This window comes from Podarcis raffonei, chromosome 3 (assembly GCF_027172205.1).
Source record: "Podarcis raffonei isolate rPodRaf1 chromosome 3, rPodRaf1.pri, whole genome shotgun sequence".
NCBI lineage: Eukaryota > Metazoa > Chordata > Lepidosauria > Squamata > Lacertidae > Podarcis > Podarcis raffonei.
In genome coordinates, this window is record NC_070604.1 from 99332705 (window position 1) to 99356048 (window position 23344).

Consider the following 23344-nt stretch of genomic DNA (forward strand, 5'->3'; position numbering starts at 1 on the left):
ATGTGGAGTGCAAACTGGGTCAGTTTGTATTATGTGCACTGTAATAGGTAGCATGCATTAAGCTGCTCCATTACTCAAACATAAATCCTTTTAAAAATCAATATATTTTACATACTTCTAATTATATGCTGAATAAGTAATACAACCATTAGCCTTTAAGGTCCCACAAAAGTCTTTGTTGTTCATACAAAGAATTGTAACATTATATTTTACTTACATGCTTTGGTTTTAAACATGTTGTGACTTTCACTGAGCAATCAGGGTTGTTGGGTAGCTAGGTTGTTTTTTTTAAAAAAACTGTTCATTGCAGTTGGATATGAACTCCTGCCTCCATAGCATGTTCAAACTACTGGGCTTCTCTTTTTTAAAAAAGGATTATAAACATTTGCTTGCCGCACAGTGTAATTCATTTCTCAGGACAAAGCAGGAGAAATTTAAACCGATGAATAAGAGCACATTTAATTGAAGAAATTATTTGTTGAAACACATGGTTAAGCGAGGTTCCTCTTGGGAGCTTATTTTTCTGTGTGCACAGTGAATCAGACTCAAGAGCAAGGGAGCGTTGTGGAAGCTGGCTGCAAGCTGTGCTCTTATTTCCTCTCTGCAACAGAGAAGAGACTAGAGATGTCATACGTTTCAAGGCAGGTACGAATGAAAGGCATTCCTCAAACTCTCAGCCTACATTTGTAATAAAATAGGAGGACTTTGACTTATGGAGCTTGAAGGTTGGTGGGAGGAAGAAAGTCAAACTAGGCAGAAATAGCACAAAAATTGCCCAAGGCAGAACCATTAACATTTATAACATGATACAGGGAGGGAGGTTTCAGAAATAGTTACTGATAAAGGCTGGAGTTTGCCCTACCTGGAGCAGAGAGTTACAAATGAGTTGAGTGAATAACTGATTTTCGACTGATAACTTTAGAAAGATTAGTTTTCAAATGAGGCAGGATGGAGTAATTGTTCCAGGGTTGCTGCACGTAGGAAGGGGGGATTGAATGCCCCCATTGCTATTTACACTACTGATCCTAGAATCATAAAATTGTAGAGTTGGAAAGGACCCTGAGGATCATCTAGTCCAGCCCCCTGCAATGCAGGAATATGCAGCTGTCCCATATGGGGATCGAACCTGCAGCCTTTGCATTAACAGCACCATGCTCTAACCAGCTAAGCTGTAATGAGATGGGAGGGAACACGTAGGTATATGCAGGGGGGAATAATTTAAAAAGTTGCTATCCTGCAGCTCCATTTCCCCACTTCAGGGCTGGCCCACCCATGAGACAACGTGAGGCAACTGCCTCAGGTGGTAGCATCCACAGGGGCAGAAGATCTGGTCTCTGAGGAACGTATCACCTGCCACCGCTGCCACTGCCTTGGCAGAAGTGGAGGCCGGCATCCCTCATGCTGCCTCTACAGCGGCCTCTTGGCAAATAGGAAGCAGTGCTGGTCTCCTCCCAATCCTTGTTCCTGATGTAGATCCCTTCTTCCCTGGTGGAAGGAAACACCATTTTGTGGTTTGCCTCAGGTGGCAAAATGTTTTGAGCCAGCCTCCCTGCTGCTTTGGGGGGGGGGTTTGGGGGGGTGAGAACCATGGGAGATCTAATAATGGACCTCCAGTCCTCTCTTCAAGTTTAGCTCTCCACTTTGAGTGCAAGTAATAACCAAGAAATTGCAGGAGGGAGAGGAAGGTAGAAGCAGCATTATTGCACCTGGCAAGGAATGAGAGCGGCCTTCCTCACTTTGCCTATGTGTATTTTAAATCATTAATATCTGAATATATTCTCATTTCGCTATTTTGGTTCATGGATCTGTTTATATTACAACTCTGTTGTGAACCACCTAAACTCAGGGTCCATGGTTACAAATAAACAGAAACTGAAATACTTTGCCATGCAGTAGACATTACTCCCTCCCTCCCTCCTCTCTCTCTCTTTGGTGTACTGTAATTTATTACTTGATTGTAGGTGCAGTCTTCAAATGTCCTCAAATGTCCGGCACTAGGAACAATTTGTAATGGAAGTGCTTGTTCTTGTTCAGTAGCCCTTTAAACAGTTTACCTCTGGATGCTCCTTGGCCATTTCACAGGAGAGCACATCAATGTTCTTGTTTAGTTGCTGCACTCCTGGTGATTGATAGATTGAGGGGTTTGTTTGTTTTTTAAGCCTTTATGCATGGAAAGAAGCACAAAAACCACCTCCCAAACTATGTTTGTTTTCCTTGCTCCAGCGGTCTGAAGGCTAAAGGGTCGCTTGCGAGCATGACATTGTGGAAGGGAGGGTTTGACCACAGAGCCATGGCAAACTTTAAACCCAGCCAGATTAAATATAATTCATTCGTTTCTGTACAGGTCACAAGCACTATTGATTCTGTCCTGTTGCTTAGGGCCTTATTGCCAGCACTAGGTTTGGATCTGGTGGAGTGGATTCTAGGCGACAAAACTTAACCCACTTTTATCAAACAGTGGGCCAGGACTCCCCACTGGCCACGGGCCACTTTTAACTGGGCCTCAGTGCCATAGCCTGCGAGCCATGCCATAATCTTTGGGTTGATTCCATAAAAGGAAGAACCTCTTAAGGAAAGCTAAACTAGTTGGCCACAAGATTAGCTATTGGTAGAAAGTGGTGTCAGTAATTGCCAGCTGATTATGCCAAGCTCTGCCACTGCTTGCCACTGTTTTGCGACTGGCTTCTCCCCTGTATCTCCCATTTTCTGTCTGGTGGGCTTCAATAAACATCCCAAGTGGCTTGAGGATAGACCAAGTGGTCATCAATGTCTTGGCTTTTAAGGTGCCACAATAGTGTCTCTGGCTTTTGCTGCAACACGCACAGCAACTTTCTGGTACTTGTTTTTAGTTTGTTTGTTAAACTACTGTTTTTAAGCCCACCTTTCTAGAACTGCTTAAGGCAACCAACAATCAACATTAACAGGAACATCATATCTATAAACACAGAAAAGCAGTGCAGCTGAAAAGTAGTCCAAGCTTTCCTACAGAGAAAAACTCAGGAGTGACTTTTTAAAAAAGCCATCAATTCCTCATGCCCCCAAGCTTTCCTAAATAAATGAGCTTTACATAACTGACAGAAAGCCGAAAGGGAAGTATACAATCAGGATTTCTGTTGGAGGTCATTCCACAGCCCTGAGTCACCACTGGGGCCCCTGCTCCAAACACCACATTCCTTTACTTCACTTAATCTGGTCCTTTGATAATGATGACAATAGGCAGATAGAGGTGCTCGCCAAGTTCCCAGGTTATGAAGTGTTCTCAGGTGTTTTGCAATATTGCTTAAACATGTTCATCTGCCACAGCATTCTGGACCATCTATGCTTTTCAGGCTAGTTTCAAGGGCAAATATATGCAAAACTTATTGCAGTACCGTAAACCCACAACTAGTGATGTTAAATTGTCAAGAATAATCTTTTGGAGAATATTTTCGAGAATATTCTCAATTAATCAGAATATTAGAGAATTTTCATTTAAAATAGGAGAATTTTCATTTTAATGCATTGAAAATGATATAATTAGTTAATATACATGTTTATTCATGGGTAACCTTGTTCAGATGGCAACCAAAAACTGTAATAGGCTATCTTGTGCTTCTAATACATGGGTAGGCAAACTAAGGCCCGGGAGCCAGATCCTGCCCAATTGCCTTCTAAATCCAACCCGCGGATGGTCCGGGAATCAGCGTGTTTTTACATGAGTAGAATGTGTCCTTTTATTTAAAATGCATCTTTGGGTTATTTGTGGGGCATAGGAATTCGTTCATTCCCCCCCCCCCCCATATAGTCTGGCCCTCCACAAGGTCTGAGGAACAGTGGACCGGCCTCCTGCTAAAAAAGTTTGCTGACCCCTGTTCTAATAGCTCTAACACTTAATAACTGTTTGGGTAACTAAAACACAGCTTGATAAACAAAACTATATGCATACATATAAAAAAGAAGCCATTAAGTGGCGCTGTGGGTTAAACCACAGAGCCTAGGACTTGCCGATCAGAAGGTCGGCGGTTCAAAACCCCGCGATGGGGTGAGCTCCCGTTGCTTGGTCCCTGCTCCTGCCCACCTAGCAGTTCGAAAGCACGTCAAAGTGCAAGTAGATAAATTGGTACCGCTCCTGCGGGAAGGTAAACGCCGTTTCCGTGCGCTGCCCTGGTTTGCCAGAAGCGGCTTAGTCATGCTGGCCACATGACCCGGAAGCTGTACGCCAGCTCCCTCGGCCAATAAAGCGAGATGAGCGCCGCAACCCCAGAGTCGGTCACGACTGGACCTAATGGTCAGGGGTCCCTTTACCCTTTACCTTTATATTATCATTATATGATAATACATTTCAGTATGTCATTCTCTGTTAAATAGCACTTAGTATCATTGAATGGCACTGCAAAAACCAGTTACTAGCACTAAATAAAAATATAGAAACATCAACTTTTTAAATCAAGGCCACCTCACATGCTGTTACACACTAATTGTATAGGCCTAGGTACTTTAAGTGTATAAAGCATTAAAGCTACTTTGTGTAAAAAAAAATAATCACAATATATGGCCAAGGGTATAGAATTGCTAAGAATAAGGGCACACCAAAATAAAAAAGGCTATTACAAATAGTTGAAATACATATGAATTCAAATGTTCATGAAATTAAATGAATAGCATTTTTAAAACTAATTTTTTTTAAAAAAAATTTAAAAAAGTTTTCTGTAGCTCTCATTTCAGAACTGCCAATGGTGAATGATACAATGCCCAGTAATGTAAGTGGATAAAAAATATTATTATTCATTACTTACACCGGCAATATCACAGCTTGACTTATTATTTACTAGATTTTTAAAATGTGGGTTGTAAAACTGGTTCTTACATTAGAATTTACAATTTGTGGAAAATATTCTCTGGAGAATTTTCTAGCAGAGAATTTTCTCACCTCATATCACTACCCACAACCTATGCGGGGGTTGCATTCTGGGAATAGTGCCAAAAACCAAATTCACGTACAGTGGTACCTCGGGTTACATACGCTTCAGGTTACAGACTCTGCTAACCCAGAAATAGTACCTCAGGTTAAGAACTTTGCTTCAGGATAAGAACAGAAATCATGCTCTGGCAGCGCGGCGGCAGCAGGAGGCCCCATTAGCTAAAGTGGTGCTTCAGGTTAAGAACAGTGTCAGGTTAAGAACGGACCTGCAGAACGAATTAAGTACTTAACCCGAGGTACCACTGTATGGTCAAAACACATTGGGTTCAGCGGCAGGTGAGATTGTCAAAGTCTTTTTTCACGGATGCCTTTCCCCTTTCTGCCCCACCCCCTTATTTAAGTTTATTATTTTTTGCCAAGCTCATAATGCGGAATGTGCACACGTTAAAGAAGCGTAAGTTGTGGGCTTACTGTATTTTGTTTGTTTACAGTACTTCAATACTAAATTGATCATTGTGATTGCAAAAGAATGGAAAACAATGGTGGGGTCCCACTTTTCCAAGAGTGAGCACAGCCTGTGCATTAGATATAGCTGATAAATTATTTGTGATGCTACTGCTGTCTTGTCCCCAAGAAGTGTGGGAATTATACTATTGAGAGTTGTTTTTCCCCCCTGCCTGCATTAATAGTTTCTTTAGGGAGAAAATCTTTTATCTGCTGCCCTTTGCTTCTCTGACATGACTGCAGTGAGCTGCTGGTTTCTTTAAAAAAAAAAATATTTATTAAAATTTTCCTTTGTAACACATTAAAAAAATCAAAAAACAAAAAAGTTTAAAAACACATAGAATTCACAATCCTTATTTTCAATAACATATTTCCCTGACTTCCTCACACCTCCCCCTCTTGTATTCCAATTCAAATTGTTGGTTCAACAAGTTCTTATCCCTAATTTTTAACCTTTTTATATTTAGTTCATTTTAAAAAACCAATTTTGCCTTATACACATCAATAGTAATACATCAATGCTTATTCTTAAAGCCTTTTTCTAAAGTCGGCCTAAATTCCCTTCCACGATTTCCTCAATTCTCAAACAGATAACAAAAGTAAAAACAAAACCGATTATAATTATACACCCTTTGGATTCCCAAACTCCACCCCCCCTTTCCCGGTTTCAATCCCCAACAAACGTCCATCAATCAATCTACTATCAGCCTGGAGATCTCACGTCCGAGGCTCTTAATTCTCTCTCAGTTCCTCTCTGCCGGTTTTTTTGATAGTCCTTGGTATTAAACACCAAATCTCGGAGAAGCACTAGTCCAATAGGGTCCATGTTTCTTCCAGCCAGACCTCCATACTTAAAAGTGGAGCCTGAATCTTGTTTCTTACTCCTTTCGAGTCCAAATGTCCCCAAAGCTCCAACTTCCACCTTAATCAAATTTGTAATCCTTGGGTCTTCTCTCCATTCTTCAGTCTCCAATTCAGACCAAATTTTCACCATCAAGTTCTTATTTTCCTTTGTAACCATCATGTCAGGCCTCTGGCTCTCCTTTGTCATCTGCATCATTACATCTCCTCCTTCCTTTTCCTCAGAAACAACATATATCTCTTTCTTCACACTCTCAAAACTCTCAAGTTTCTCTTCTTGTCCAGCTGCATGAACTTCCTGAGTCAAATCCTTATCAAATTCAATGGATGTGTTTACTGTTGTCAGAGGCTCAAGAGCAGAAGAGCAGGGGAGAGAGCAGATAGAGAGCGGAGGAGAGGAATCAGAGGGGAGCGTAGGGGAATATGACAGTGGACCGAGAGATTCCATGAGCTTCTCCAGCGAATCAGAAGATTCCCAGGAGGGGGCGCCCATGGTAAGGGCGAGGCGAATCCCAGAGGGGACGATCCATAAACAAGGAACCAGAGGGGAGTCCCAAAGGAGTAGCGGAGGAGTAGGGCCAGTTCCCCCACCAGAGCACAGTGGGGGGGAAGAGTCACGTGAGTCAGGACCAGCTTCTCCTCCATCGGGGAGTGGGGAGACGGAGGGAAGGCCAGGTCCAGCTAGCCTCCCCGAAAGGGGGAGCAGTGACACAAGTGTAACGGTCAGAAGGAAAGTGGGAGGCTGTGCGCGCGCGCCAAGTTCAAATGTGGAGGAGCGCGGGACAGCAGAAAACCCGGATTGGGAGCCAGGTCCTAAAGCCCGAAAGAGGGGGGGGGAGGAGTCGGGAGAATCAGCGTCAGAAGAATCTCGGAGGGCTGAGACTCCGACTAGCAGAAGGACCCAGAGAAAGAAGGAACAGAGGAAGAGGTGGAGTAAGGCGAGAATCTTAAGCTGGTGTCAGGGGGGAGGAGATTCAGATGGGACTTCTACGGTCTGATGGATAGATGTAGTGTTGCGCGCTGCGCGTCTGGAAATGAGACTGAACTTCAATAAAGACTTTTAAACTTGAGCAAGAAGCAGCGTTGGTCTTGTGTGAGCTGGGACCTTGGGCAGCGCTGACAACTGTTAAGTCCAGAGTTGCAACATTTGTAGCCAAAACATCAATTTGGCCTTGTAACTTTCCCAAGAGAAGAAACACTCTGTCCAATTTAGCTTGAATTTTCCCTCCTTCAGCCATTCTTGTAATGTCCCAAAATCCCTTCTAGAGGGATTTTGGTTACTTTATCTTCCTTCCAGTTCAAATCCAAAAATCAAGTTAGTTTGTATCAGTTCTTCCTTATTTTCAACAAAGTATAGTCAAATTGTAACAAATATAGCCAGCAGAAGCAGCAGAAACAAAGTTCTCTTTTTCCGTCTTGACAGCTAATTTGACAGCTGTCAAACTCTTCAATGTCTTTTCAACAGGCTCTCTCGCGGATCACTCCTGGGTCCGGGGGGGGGGGTGGCACTTCAGCTCCCAAAATTAACTCTTATCCTCCAGTAAAATTTCTTCTAGTGCCAAATCATGAAATTAATGTCTTTTACCCAATAATAAAAGAAAGAATTCTCTTGACCTTAGTTAGCAGGCACTTGCTTTAGATTGTTTACAGGACGGGGAGACGGACTTCCTGTTTACGCCTTCCCCGATCGTGCCTAATTCACAAAAGAAAAAATTCCTTAAAAATCCAATTTCCGTAATACTCACGGGTTGTTATTTTAAAGTCCAAATCACAAGAAGAAGTCAGCGCTCTCCGGCCATGGCAGCGCGGCTTCACTCCGCAGGAGAAGCAGTCGACTCTCAGCACCGCGCCGCTCACCCCGTCCCCCGTTCCGAAGCCTTTAAAAAGGCTCCTTCGCAGGTCGGGGGCGTAAATGGTGCCCGCCGAGTCACCAGGTTCACAGGCTTCACCGCCTGTGATTTTTAAGGGTCCCCGCGTCGCCGCAGCGGTAAGACCCTAATCCTGTGGAGCCGATTCCCTCCGGAGCTCGGAGGGAATCCGCCATTAGCCGCTGGCGCTAACCCGGAAGTCCTGAGCTGCTGGTTTCCATTAACCACATCCAACACGGCATCCAAACTCTTAAACCAGGACTGGGAAACTTGTGACCTTCCAGATGTTCCAAGACTATAACTTCCATCACCTCTGTCCCTTGGCCACACTGGCTGGAGTGATGTGAGTTGGAGGCCAACAACATCTGGAGAATCATTGTTTCCCCACCTCTGTCTTAAACTATGGTTAACATTAACCACAGTTTGTTTGAACAAACTCGCTTCATAATCCACGGTTTGAAGTTGGCTTGTTTTAAACCAAACATACTTTACATTAACAAGTAAAAACAGAAGTGAAAAGCTTCTGAACTTTAGAGGAAAAGAGGAGCGCCTACAAGGCCAAGGGTCACTGATTTGTTCTCCTCGTGCAACACCAGGCAGTGCCTGATATCCTTTCTGCTATCTAGTGCATTTAAAATCTTCAGGTGTCAGAATACAGATTCCTCTTTTTGAATTGACACGTTTAAAGTGCCTGTGCCAATTTCATGATGGTTCCCCCCCTTAAAGATAGTATGCTCTGCAACCAATATTGTCATCCTTACTTAATTACCAATGTATTGATTAGTGATTGTGTTCTTTCTGGTGTTTAATTCGGGAACTGCAATTCAGTTTTATCTTACTGGTGCAGATTTTTGAGTTCTTCTAAGTTTATAAATTAATGTGGTCTGCTAGAATGCCTTTTGAATGAAATTGACTGTTTCTATTGTGCTGAAGAAAATAATTTTGCTTAACTCTTATATATAATACCAGTTTAACTTCACTTGTAATGACATTTTAAAAGATTTTTTAACTTTTAGAAATATGTGGTTTTAAATAAGTTTTTCCTTTCCCTTTTTTTCAAAATAGTCATAGAATGGGGAGATGATATTAAAACCATCTCAGAAGATGAAGCTGTGATGTTGGTGAACCATCAAGCAACAGGAGACATTTGCACCCTAATGATGTGCCTTCAGGACAAAGGCACGGTATGCTATTTTTGTATTTACCGCTGTTTCATACTGGGTAGGCCATATTGAGAATATGCTCTGAATCATAGCACTGGGGACCACTGCCAAGTCTGGTACCTAGCCCTGAGACTCAAATTCACATCCATTTAATGGATCTAGCTGCCCTCCTTCCCCTGCAGAGTGGCCCAGATCCTCCAGATGGCTGTGCTATAGAAGCAGGGCATACAGACACCAGAGTTGTTTGCAGGGCAGGAATCATTTAGCAATCCAAGTGGCCCAGGAAAGCAGATCAAACTAAGTGACTGAGGAAAGGCACAAAGTAAGAGATGCTTCTCTGTGTCCGCTTCTGGAGAGGAAAGGAGTTGAAATTGCACAATGAATGTTACCCAGGAATGGAAAGCAAAGCAGGGGGCATTCAAGGATAGCAAACATCCTTTTAATTTTTCCTTCATGTACTGTAGACAATGCTTGCTGAATAAAAATGCACTGCACTGCATTAGTCTTTCATGATAAAATGCTCATAAACCTTGACTGCTATGTTCAGGTAATAAAATGGGAATTCTGCATTTCCCATTATCATCAGTTCTGAAAATGGGATATGGCCTGCAGACAATATTTGTTTAGAAATATTTATGGTCTTTACTGCAAGATGGTTGAATTGGGAAGCATTTGATTTAGTGTTTTATTTCTAGTTAGTGCAAGGCTATAAAAGTGAATACATACCATCCATCCATCTGTTTGTTTTTTCAATCAAATGAATGTGGGTTGAAATAAATTGTTCTGAACATCAGTCCAAAAATGAAATTGCTTCCAGTAGTTTGCGTGTGTGCATGTAATTGTGAGGATACCAGAATTCTTAATTAGTCCGTTCAAATGGTTTATAATTCCTGTTTATAATTCCTGTTTGCATAATGAACCCTGACTTGGAGGCAATGAAATTTATTACAAGCTAAACTCTCTTTTCTGTGCCTCTGTCATCTGCATGGAACTCCATCTTATAGCAAGCTCAAATGTTGCCTATTGTAACCCTTTAGTTACCGAAGGAGATGAAAATATCCCATGTTGTACATGTTCAGAGAAATTTTCCTTTTACCACTTTGGTTCTTTTGACAAAGTGTAGCAAAGCAGTTTAAAAGTTTGGATCAGAAACTATACAAACATTAATCACTTTGGAGCATCAGACATGTTGATTTGCACCATTTCTTTCTTCCTCGTGGTTGGGCATTCTTTTCTCCTCCAGATAGTTACTGCTGATTCCCCCTGCCCCCAGTATCAAATATAAAGAGTCTCTCTCTCTCTCTCTCTCTCTCTCTCTCTCTCTCTCTCTCTCTCTCTCTGTAAGTAAAGTACGACTTTACTCAGGTTCTGGGTGGCACTGTGAAGGAGATGAGAAAGGCAATGCATTCTCTGTGTGTTCAGCTTTTTGCATTACCTGCATAAATTCCTGCCTGTTGTCCTCCCCAGCACCATCTCCACACAAAATTGTAGCATGTGGAATTCAGTTCAGTCTGCATCAAATGCTAGCTAGGAAGCAAACCTGGTAGCCCAGTGACCCCAGGACAGTGGAACTCAATAATTTCACGGGGTTAGATGAGATGACCCTCGTGGTCCCTTCCAACCCTATAGTTCTATGGTCTATGTGGCTTGTAGAGTTAATCGCCATGGGAGGGAACCATTATCCCTTCTTGATAAGCTGTATTTTGGAGCATTTATCCATCACTGTGTCCCTCAAGAGAAGTTGTCTGGAAGGAACTATTTTTCAAACAGTTTTTGCACTTTCAGCTGCTGTTACAAGATGCTCTCAGTACAAACTTTGAAGATGGCATTGGTGGGACCGTACATCTCACCATAGATATTTGCAATAGCTAATGAGTACAAGACTACATGTCTTGTTACTACTCACTGGTTTACAGTTGCAGATATGGGCAGTCTGGTGAGACGTCAGGTGGTTCTAAACATACCTGGATTTGGCTGTGTACATGCTGCAGTCAGTGTTGCATGCAAACTGACAGCAGTCATTCAGTTGAGTCCTGATTCCCCAGCCTGGATTTCAAAGCAGACAGTGCAACAAACATTATGAAGACACTGTATGATGGTAGGATCCAACATATCTCACTGCTAAAACATGGTTTTGGAGGGCAGACCACACATAAAACTGCAAGGAGTATTAGTGATTAATTCAAGCAAACTGTATCTTCACAAACAAGACTGAAAGATTGAGACCACCACAACAACTTACCACTGTTCTGTCTAGTGTAGGGCAGTGGCGTAGCGTGGCTTGTCAGCACCCGGGGTAAGGCAAGTAATTTGCGCCCCCTAACCCGTGGATTTGCGCCCCCAACCCGTGGATTTGCGCCCCCTAACCCTAAGCCCCAGATGTTGCGCCCGGTGCGGCCGGCCCCCCCTGCACCCCCCACACTACGCCACTGGTGTAGGGTGTCCCTGCAAGTTGGAACAGCAAGCTGCAGTAGTATTGTACCTCTGCAAACAACCCAAATCAATGGTGGGTTGTTGTTTTTTTACAACTTTCACTTCATTCCAAGGCAATTGGAATAATAAAGGACCTTTCGCACAAGCAGCCTTCTGACCAATAGGCATATCAAGGCAGTTCAGGGGGAGATTATCTGGTGGACTGCTGGTTACCTTACCCCAAGATTCGTTAACTATTTAGGGAGGAAGGTCCTGTTTAAAATAAGTTAGGTAGGATGAATGAGTATCAGGTGGGAGAAACTGTGATGGCTTGTCTCGAAATGGACTAGGTGTTTGTAAGGTACAGCATATGGTATCTGATGCACTCAGCAGCAATTTTTCAAAGGTTATGGAACAAATCTCAGCAACATCCAGAGACACTGAGACTGATCCCTCATTCGTCTTGCAGAAGTCCCAGGTGGATTGTCTGGGACTCGTAAATGAAAATGATTCTTCACCTTATACTAGACATGAAGCTGCAGCAGCGACAAGGCAGGAACTTGTGAGGGGGAGGGTGTGCCATAATTTAACAAAACCCTAAGGACCTATATGCTTTATTGGGAACACAAGTGGCATTTGCAGCGCTCAGCACACACTGTTTCTTTGGGCTCCCTTGCTAGCCCTCCCACCAGTATCCACACTGAGAGTCTGTTCAGCACAGCTGGAAGGATTGTAACAGGCAGCATAAATAATCTGCCAACAGAGAATATTCATGTTTGAACCAGTCACGGATACCAAAGATGCAGCCAGTGGACCCTTAAAAACTGAGTTGGGGCTTCCCAGCACATGTCTCATACAGCAACAGCAGAAGCAGTAGACGTGGAGCAGGAAGATGAGAAGAAGGAGAAAGGACCGAGCCTTCATCAAAGAGCTATTTTTGAAGAAGTCCTCATTGGAGTCAATAATGAACTATTTTTCAAAACAAGCATGAAAACCCACAGTGCAATATTCATACCATTATGCTAGTTTAATGCACAATAAAGTAAAGCTGGTTATCTACAGAAACAGTGTTTATTATTTTTGATAATTGCTGAAACATGATATGTTTATATTTCCTGACTTTAAATTATTTTAAGTACCAAAAGGCAGGAAAGGTGGTATAACAAAAACCAAACAAACTTCTAATAATGAAGCAAAAATTGGTTATTTCTGTCTTAAAGTTGCTTAATTAGGCACTCTTTTCAAGTTTTTTAAAATAAATAATACATTGGATGAGAATACAAACTTTCCATCCATCCCATTGTCATTGTTACTATTTTAAATAATAAAAATAAGTGAAGGAGTCTAGCCCCTCTGCAGTTAACCGTCCCACCCCCCCAAAAAGAAATAAATACACTTTCATTCTGGAATTGGCAGAAGCAGTCTCCACATTGACGACAGCAGTATACTGAGTCTTGCAACAAATAGGAATGGGCATTGTCACTGCTTCTTCTTGTTTGGCTTGTTCCATAGCTGCTGTCTCTTCCTGTGGTCCCATGTTGATCTACTCATTATTGTAAACGAAGCTCACATGAGAAGGATGCCTTGTGATTCGTGGGGTGGGAAAAGAATGCCAAATTCACACTTTTCTTTCCAAGATCTGCTTTGGTGATGTGCACACGCGAAAATTCAGAGATGCTTCAGAAGATTGTAACACAGGAAAGAGTTTGCCTGAGTTTATAACCCTGGACTGGCAACCTGGCTGCCTGATTCTGAATTATAATGGGTCAATTCGCCCATCTGTAGCTATTAATATAACAAATATAATAAACTGGTATGGCAAAGTTTAAACCAAAATAGATGAACCCATTCCTTGATTAAATACTAGCCATTCGCTCAATGCCAATAAAGCATATAGGGTTAGGACCTTTTGTTTCTCTGGCCCACTGGTCTTTGGCTGTTAGTTTGGGGCCCACTTGTGCGTTGCGACTTGAAATAAAGTAGGTCACAGCAGCAACACTAAGACCTTACAGATATATAGTGTCCCATTAAGTGGGTACCTGAATGTACATTTGAGTGAAAGATGTGTCCTTGGTATGAAAAGGTTCCAGAATATAGATCTTGCCCAATATTTTCTGCTCTGATTGCCAGCATTCCAGATTAATTTGAGACTGAATGGTTGGATGTTTGTTGGGTAACTGGATTAAGGGGGAACCTGAATTTTCTATCCAGAAGGTTTACAGTCTGAGAACTATGTAAACACTACAAATTTCCTAGATAGAAACTGCCTACATAAAAAGTATCTTCATATAGGAAGAAGTGTGAAAAGTTCCTTGAATGCATCTGTTTTCACTGCATATTTTTATGTTGAGAAGCTGGTGTTCCCTACACTTCCCCACACTTAACATGTGCAGACAAATAGGTGAATGTGATTAACACATACAACTTACATGGTCTTCATGGCTTTTCTTCTCTTGACCGTGCTTTCTGTGTAGGAAATTTGTAATGTTCAAAGTATGGTGGACGGAAGGTATACATAACACTGTTTAAGGAAATATAATGGTAGGAAAAATTATATTATTTTCAGCCAGTGTCTTCATATTTCCAAACTCCCTTACCTCATTGTACACCTGCACAGGTCTTTTAAAATTAAATAGTGTAGATATTCTCCTTCTGAAACAGAACAATATAAAGATGACAATAGATAATTCATTGAATAGGTGCTGTTCATGTATAGCTTATCATGAGAAGCCCATCTTAGATTTTTCCTTTATATTCTCTTGCTCTCCCTTGCAAGAAAGCAAGCCCATCTGTTCAATCAAACCAATTCGAGGAATGTATTCAGTTGAAAGTAAGGACTATTTAAACTAATTTTTTAAAAGTGCATATGAAAGTCATTGTAAAAGCTTGTTAATACAGATTAATTGGAAGTGACTGATTTTTTTTTCAAGAATCAAATGATTTACCCAAGATGTTTAACAAATAGAGATCAAATCTGTATTTTTCCCCTCTGTAAAATGAAAACTGTGAAGATGCTGGATTGAGTGGGAGTAGAATTCTGGGAGATTATGTTTTTGCAAATAAGACTTTGTTGAAAGGTAATAGTCTTTTAGTGGTTACATCTGCACAAAGATATTCCCGATGGCATTTATATTCATACTTCTTAGTAAGGAAAATGGTTTTCTGCTAGCTAATGTGTTCTGAAGGGTTACCATGTTTTACTTTGTACATTGGCTTGTTTATTTGTTGTGTTACTTTGGAGTGCACTGACAGGTTCTTGTCTGAACTTCCCCAGGTTGTTCGTAAGATGATGTGGCTGATGGATTATATTTTTAAATATACAAACTTTGGAATTGTATCTCTAATTCATGGAGACTTCTTTATAAGACAGGTAATGGATGTTTGTTTGTTTGTTTGTTTTGTTTTTATAAACTATATCAGTAGCATCATCTGCTTTCAAAGTGGTCACCCATTTCATCGACTATGCTAGGTACAGTGGTGCCTCGCAAGACGAAAAGAATCCGTTCTGCGAGTCTCTTCGTCTAGCGTTTTTTTCGTCTTGCGAAGCAAGCCCATTGACGGATTAGCGCTATTAGCGGCTTTTAGTGGCTTAGCGGATAAGCGGCTTAGAAAAAGGGGGGAAAGGAAATAAACCCGCAGGAACTCGCAAGACATTTTCGTCTTGCGAAGCAAGCCCATAGGAAATTCGTTTTGCGAAGCACCTCCAAAACGGAAAACCCTTTCGTCTAGCGGGTTTTCCGTCTTGCGAGGCATTCGTCTTGCGGGGCACCACTGTAGTCATAGTGTATAAAAACATTTCCACAGTGTACCTTGGCACAAAACCAACTGTTTATCCCCAAATTAATGTTTCAAAGATAATATATTATTTAGGAGTACTTTTATCCTACTTGTTCCCCAAAATTCTTCAGGTAGCTAAAAGAGAACTGGGGAGGAGAGAAGAGGAAACATATGGCAATACCTAAATATATAGTAGTTGAAATGGAATGTAAAGAAATGTCTTCAGGGCAATTGAGCCTGCCTCTTCATTCCTGGAAACTAGTCAATACTTTCTGTAGAGCAAATGTGGGAAACCTGTGACCCTCCACATAGTAGACTCAATTCCCACCTGCCCCAGTCAGCATGGCTAGTGATCAGGGATAATGTGGGTTGGGGTCCAATGACATGTAGAGGGACACAGGTTTCCTATCTATGCTATAGAGTCTCTGGGGCTATTTAGGCATGGTGTGAGCAGGCATAAGCCTAGCGTTTCCTCCTCAGGTACAATATTCTTTCAAGCCTAATTGCACCTAATTTGGTGGGGGTATTACTGATAGGACCTTTTGACTGACATAAGCTACAGGTCAGTAAAATTCAGCTGCTTGATCTAGCCATTTGACTAGAATTGGTGGATCTGGGAGTGTTGTATAGCTGGTGAAGAGGGAAGTATGAAGTAAAAGGTTGTGTTGCTTGTAGGATACATGTCTGTAAGAAATGGCTAGCATTGACCCCATCATCATCCTCTGAGATGTGATATGAATAAACAAACTTCCATCAATGAAGTCCTGATGAGAGACGAATGGATACAAAAACTTAGGGATTATGCAGAAATTGTGAAACTTATCAGAAGACTAAGAAATCAAGATGACATTTTTTAAAAATAAAAGAATGGAAATGGTTTATTGAACATCTAACTAACAAATTATAAACAGATAAAAGACATAGGCGGGATTATTGTAATAACCTGCAATTTATATATTCTTTTAAAATAGATGAATAAAAGAATAAGTTAATTTAAAATATGCAGGAAATGATAAAATAAATTTAAGGAAGAGGAGGAAGGAAGTCGAGATTTGAAATGTTAGAACCAATGTTAAACTATTGAAATGTATATAAATGAAAACTATAAATATATATATTTTAAAAAACTTCATCAACGCTATATCATGTTTCTCTATATGTTCGGATTTCAATGAAGAAATAACCCTGCAGTTGTGAGTTGGGCAGCTTGAGGGCTCTAGACCAGGCTTCTCCAACCTGGTGTCTTCTGGATGTCCAAAATATCTGGAAGGTATCTCGTTGGGGAAGGCTGTCACAGACTATGTGGAGGGGATCACATTATCTTTCTGATAGTATGTGACATGAGTATTTACATGGAAATAGGGGTGGATAGGAATTCTCTCCTAACTCTAAATTCAGCCAAGTGAGATAATTTGTTTTGGGATTATTATTTCTTTTAAGTAAACAATAGCATTATGAAAAGAAACTTCATTAGAAAGTTGTACTTAAGTGTCCCTATTTATCATTTGCATTTTAGGGGAAAGCTTATCGTGACCAGCAGCTTTTGCTTCTCCAAGAACATCTAGAAAAACATTATAGGAGCCGCGATCGGAAGTGGATTGTATTGTTTCCAGAAGGTGGTTTTCTTAGAAAAAGAAGAGAGACCAGTCAGGCATTTGCCAAGAAAAACAATTTGCCATTTCTTACACACGTTACACTGCCAAGACTGGGGGCCACACAAGTTATATTGAAAAACCTGATAGCTCAGCAAGAAAATGGAACTCTGGCAGGTGGCGATGCTCCAGAAGCAGGTATGGATCATTTTAGCCTTTTATAGAACCAGTTGCCAGCTGATTGGGATCTCAGAATCAGAATCAGGTCAAAATGAGTGTCAGGTTTTATGTTTTACCTAAAAATATTTTTTAATGTAACTTTAAAAAAAAAGAATTGGATTTTTTTGGACCATCCAAAAATATATAGCACTTCCAAGCTATAGCAAATTCAAGTCATCCCAGAATTAACAAATGCTTATTTTTTTCCTTTTTAAAAAAATGCCTTAAAATATCTGGTGTGCCTTGGATTACCTAACCACATACATTTAACTGTTCTGGGATCATAAGAGTACTGTATACACCTATTAGTGTAGGAGGGGAAGTTGTGAGTGTGTTAGAGACTGAAGTGCAAATTACTACTTCTATATTGTTGACTTTTCCCCTGTTGTGCGTCTATTATAAGTCTGATTGCCGGAAGGAGAATATATAGCTCTCACCTGCAGCGTTTCAGAATTCAAAGTTCTTTGCTGTAGGCTGCATTTAAAACACTTCTACTGCAGTCCTTTCCTCCTACCTTACAGGAGTGATCTCCACCATGGAGCCTGTGGGCTAGAAAATGGAAAGCACCGGCTTTTATCTCATGGAAACAACTTATTTAAAAATAAGTTTCCGTTACTCCCCTAAAAAGAGAATTTTTTTTCCATTGGCTATTGGTTTAATAACACTGCCTGGGCATCTTTGTATGAACAAATTAATTCTGGGCCAGGGGTGAAGAAGAAACATGAGCTGAAGGAAAGTTATTTTGTCCCACCCAATTGCAAAGCAACACCCCCCAGCCCACTTTGCAGCCAGGCTTCTCTGGATGCAACACATCCGTTAATTAGCTTTGTGTCTTCAGCTATTGTTGCTGTTTCTCCCCTCAGCTGCTTTACTGTGTTAAGAACAAAGGAAGTATTTTGGATGTCTTTCTTTGCCACCTCTATTCCATCACTCATAACCTAGTGCTTCTAAAGGACTGCCACCTTCTCTTAGATGGGTTCTTCATGAACTGGGCCCTTTTGGTTGTGCTGATGCTGTAGTAGAATGTTCTTCCCTAGAGAGGCCTGCGTAGTGTCAGCAGCTGATGAAAACTTGGCTCTTTAAAGAAGTATTTGGGAAAAACTGAACTGATCATCTGTTGTGTTTGCTGATTCCATTATTATGATATTTTATCATGCTGTTTGATATTGCCTAGATTATTTGTACCTTTGTGCTGCTACTTATTTTGAATTTCCAGAAGAAAACGGGGGTAGAAATTTAATAAACATAGGATATATTTCCCTCTTGCTATGCTTGTACATTATTTGAGTTACAACTATCCACATACTGGCAACGTCCAACTTTCCTTTTTCCACCAATTGAGCATATAATGATTGTGTTTTGGCAATTCCTGTACAGCACATTATAGTGGGTGTTACTTGTGCGTTGCCTTGTCATCGGAAAAAGAATTTCTACATTATTTTTCTACATTACTTGTTTCAGAGTGAAGGTGTGTTGAATTTGTAGCATTGTTTTTATGTTTTAGAGGTATGCTTTCCAAAATTCAGCTGTGTTCAAAATTAATATGAAAACTGGGGGAGCTTTCTCTGTACAGTGGTGCCTCGCAAGACGAAAAGAATCCGTTCCGCAATTCTCTTCGTCTAGCGGTTTTTTCGTCTTGCGAAGCAAGCCCATTGACAGCTTAGCGGACTAGCGCTACAGCGGTCTAGCGGCTTTCAGCGATCAGCTGTTAAGCGGCTTATCAGCGGAACAGCTGATAAGCGGCTTAGCGGCTTAGGAAAAGGGGGGGGAGCGAAAAAAACCCGCGGGGACTCACAAGATTTTTTCGTCCTGCGAAGCAACCCCATAGGGAAATTCGTTTTGCAAAGCGCCTCCAAAACGGAAAACCCTTTCGTCTAGTGGGGCACCACTGTATTTTGCTTTGCAAATCAGTCCCTGGCTTTTTGGAGATACGGCAGAATTAAACAAGCAATTTATGTTCACCATGTAAGTGAGATTACTTATTTAATATCTGAGACTCAGCTGAATTTAGGTATCTGTAGGAATGTGAGTTTACAAGGGAAAAGGCATATTCATTCATTTGCGTGCAGTTCTTTGTTACCTGGCCAGCTTCTGGCACACCAAATGCGATTTCTTCTCTCTTGAGACCTTGACATTGACAGTTGGTCTTGCTCAGTATTTGATGAAGCATATTGTAGTTGCTTGGCAGTTTCATCGGTCTTGCCAGCAGTGTCCTGTCTAGAGTCCTTCCTTTCGTTGTTTTATATAACTCTACAGGATATCCTACATCTTGTCAAGAACGTGGTGCATACATAGCAAATTCTTTGGTATTCCTCAGGGTGAGAGTTTTCTGTTTTTCAACTGGACAGCATTTTACAAGGTTATAGTGTCTGATTATATGTAAGTTTGGTTTTCACACGCCACTGCTTCAAGTTTATCTTGTTTTTTAATGACAATGTGGACTGACAGAAACTTTATCAGAATACTGGACTTCAGCAATATAAGCAGTTTCCAGTTGTTGTCCATTTTTTAAAGAGATGCCTTTGTGTGTCACAATATATTTGTGCCCTTTAAAATGATCACATTGCAGAGCCAATTTTCAGGAGCACGTTTCTGCTAAAGATTGTGATTACTGATTGTTGTAAACCTCCTATTGGACTATTATGTTTATGCATTATTCCTGATGTGTTAGAAAGTCTCATTAGTAACATCCTCATTGGATCAAAATGGGCTAGCAGATACCTTAACATTGAACCTGAGCAATTAAGTGTTCAGTGACAGAGGTATAATGGAATGAAATAGTTGAAGTTCGCAAAAAAATGTAGCAATGCACTACTTGCTGATACTGAAGAAAGTTTTTATTAATGTAGATAATGAATAAATCTCATTTACATAGATCGGCATGTGTTATTTATTGAATTATGACCTCGTATGATAGAACTCTGGTGTCATTTTAAAGAAGTGTTTTCTTTTGTGTGCAATAGCTGACCCAGTTTAAATTTGTGAGTTTGTTATATACTGCACACAGATGGATGCATAGATGCCTCCTCACCCTCAAACATGCTGCTTTCTGCCTAATTCTAGTTTTGGCCAGGCTTAATTGATTTAAAATTAATTGTTTACCTGTATGAACCCAGCCCTAGTTGTTCTGTACCTTTTGTTTATGTTGTAATCCTGCAAAGAGCACCAGCCCAATATTTCTAAGTTAACGTATTTTTTGCCCCATAGGACGCACCTAGGTTTTTTTTGGGGGGGAAATAAAGGGGAAAAAATTATTTCCCCCCCAGGCACGGGGCTGGTGCGGGGGAAGCCTGAGCTTCCCCTGACCACGGCCCCCAGAACAGCCTGCTATCCGCAAGCCTGCTATCCGCAAGCCTTCAGCGCGCCCGAGGCTTTGGAAGGCAGGCAGCTCTGCGCAACCCTCCGGAGCCCGGCGAAACCCTCCGGAGCCTGGCGCGGCTTGGCGCCAGGCTCCGGAGGGTTGCGCAGAGATGCGCGGAGCCCAGGAGCGCAGGCAGCTCTGCGCAACCTTCCGGAGCCTGGCGTGGCTTGGCGTCGGGCTCCGGAGGTTTGCGCAGAGCTGCGCGGACCCCGGGAGGGCAGGCAGCACTGCGCAACCCTCCAGAGCCCGGCGCGGCTTGGTGCCGGGCTCCGGAGGGTCGCGCAGAGCTGCGCGGACCCTAGGAGGGCAGGCAGCTCTGTGCGAAAGCCTGTATTCGCCCCATAGGACGCACCCACATTTCCCCTTCATTTTTGGAGGGGGAAAAGTGCGTCCTATAGGGCGAAAAATACGGTACTTAGGGCTGGAGTTAGCCTATGAAGAGGAACCAGGAGTGAGAAGTAGAGATTGTATAAGAGATAAACAGTACAGGAGGTGAAGGAGTAGGTAATAAGATAAGTTTATGAGTGAGAAGTGGGCACAGTGTTTGAGAAATCTAAATTAATAGGGAAACATTCAAGTCACTGCTACAATGTGCTACTGCCCCCTGTAGAACAAATGAATGGAATATCCAGTCTAAAACACCTGTATTACCTATTTTGGTCTATAGGCAGCAGCAATATGCTATAACAATGCCTTCCTGAATCGTATCAGATGGGGCTAAGATGTGCCCGGCTATTTGTTTGTTAATACTTTAGAGCTTTCGTTTGAAATGCAGTGTTAAATATTGCTGGCTTTTAATGATAAAAATTGGGTAATGATAGACAAATATTGGATAATCTGCTGGCTTATTTATATTCATCAAATTGATGTTTACCCATTGAATGCAGGTAGAATACCTTTTGTAATCTTCAGTGCAGTTCACAACTGAAGGGGTGTCTTGTTTGGTTTATGTGGGAAGATAAATATGCTCTTCGTTTTAGATTTGGAGTTTGCTTTTTCTGATTTGTCAGCATGCATAACCAATGAATCCTATCCTGGCTCTAGATATCAAGCACAACCCACACTGCGTGCTTTTAAGTATTTAGATCCCACAAAAGGAGAAACAGAGTTGAGTGAGACCCTATCTTTTTATTTCAACCAGCTATTATTATTAAAAATCTTTTCATCAGGATGGATATTCAAAGGGGGAAATGATTTTGAAACATACTGGATCAGACCACGAATCCATCTTATAGTCCAGCATTAGACCAGACATTCACTTCCACGAAACCCACAAGCAGGGCATGATGCCAGCAGTTCTGTCACTTGGTCAATTCAGTGTTTATCCCACAATATTTTGGCAGATTTTTAATATCAAGACACAGGAATTTGTTTAAATCAAATGCTTCCATTTAGATATCTAAGTCTGAGCTATACTATTTAGTGTCAGATGGGCTTCCCTGAGACAAGCAATATAGCTATTATTGCTGTATTTAATAAATACTACACTTTTTCTGCTCTCCCTTCCATAGCTATGACGCCCAATTATATTGGTGGCACAAAGATGCCTTCCTTTTCTGGTTGCTAAACTTCTAAAAGGAGAATGTGTATGTGTGTTATATATTTGTTTGTTACTTGGCTGGGATTCGTGTAGCCCAAAACGTTATCCTCGAACGGGTAGTATTGCTAAAAGACGTTTCTTCCTTTTCTGTTTCTTTGATTGCTCTGAGTGTTGTGAGAATTTGCCTTGGCACTGGATGAAAGCAGCCCTACTGAAGAGCACATTCAGAACTGCCAGGCCAAGCTATTGCACTTGGCAGCCCCTGACTGCAAGGAACCCAGAGGGAAGGAAGGGCCTGTAGAGAGTGATAGATAAATACATGCCGCAGCCTGCAGGGTTTCCATTCAAATCCCCGTGGGCTAATTTACTTGCTTCCAGAGGAAGCAAAGACTAAGAGTATTCTCGAGTGGAGCAACACTGTAAAAAAAATAAAATCTTTTTAGGTATAGTCTCTGAAGTATTTACAAAATTGTATTTCTTCTGGTAGCGCAACTGGGATTTCTTCAGAAGCATTAGTCTCTGATCTGCTCTTTACTCTGACACTTTTGTGGTAAAGGCTGGAGGCCAAGGAGGTGAGCTTGCTCTTTTGTCTCCTTCAGCTCTGATGCCATAGCACAGGTTTGTCTTGGGCTCAGAGGCCTAAGGTCTAAGGACACAATAAGGGGGTCTATTGGTTTGCTTTTGCTTTTGTTTTATTCTGTAGTTTGTGTTCTTGTTTTGTTTGTTTATATTGTGAACCTCCCTGTGATCTTTGGACAAAGCGTGGTATACAAATGCTAATGCTAATAATAATAATAATAATAATAATATACCCTACAGTGAGTTATGGCCTGAAGTGGAAGGAAGGGGGGTGGGTGATGAGCAGCTTGGCCCTCCTTTGGCCCCAAATTAATTTTAAGTACAGTGGTACCTCACGTTAAGAACTTAGTTCTTTCAGGAGGTCCGTTCTTAACCTGAAGCACCACTTTAGCTAATGGGGCCTGCCACGCTGCCGCTGCACAATTTCTGTTCTCATCCTTAAGCAAATTTCTTAACCCGAGGTACTATTTCAGGGTTAGTGGGGTCTGTAACCTGAAGTGTCTGTAACCCGAGGTACCACTGTACTTCTTTGCTGGACTGAGGAGGAATAATTGGTGAACCACTTCTT

The 23344-nt window shown here is 41.5% G+C and overlaps 1 protein-coding gene across 2 annotated transcripts in view; it reads left to right on the forward strand.

The window, feature by feature from the left end:
- The window catches only part of LPGAT1 (lysophosphatidylglycerol acyltransferase 1), a 60151-nt gene that overhangs the window by 23327 nt on the left and 13480 nt on the right, over positions 1–23344 (forward strand). For both annotated transcript variants that reach the window (XM_053383241.1, XM_053383240.1), the window contains 3 exons: positions 9199–9317; positions 14983–15078; positions 17002–17275. In XM_053383241.1, coding sequence (XP_053239216.1) covers positions 9199–9317; positions 14983–15078; positions 17002–17275 — 489 coding nt within the window. The remainder of the gene's footprint in view (positions 1–9198; positions 9318–14982; positions 15079–17001; positions 17276–23344) is intronic.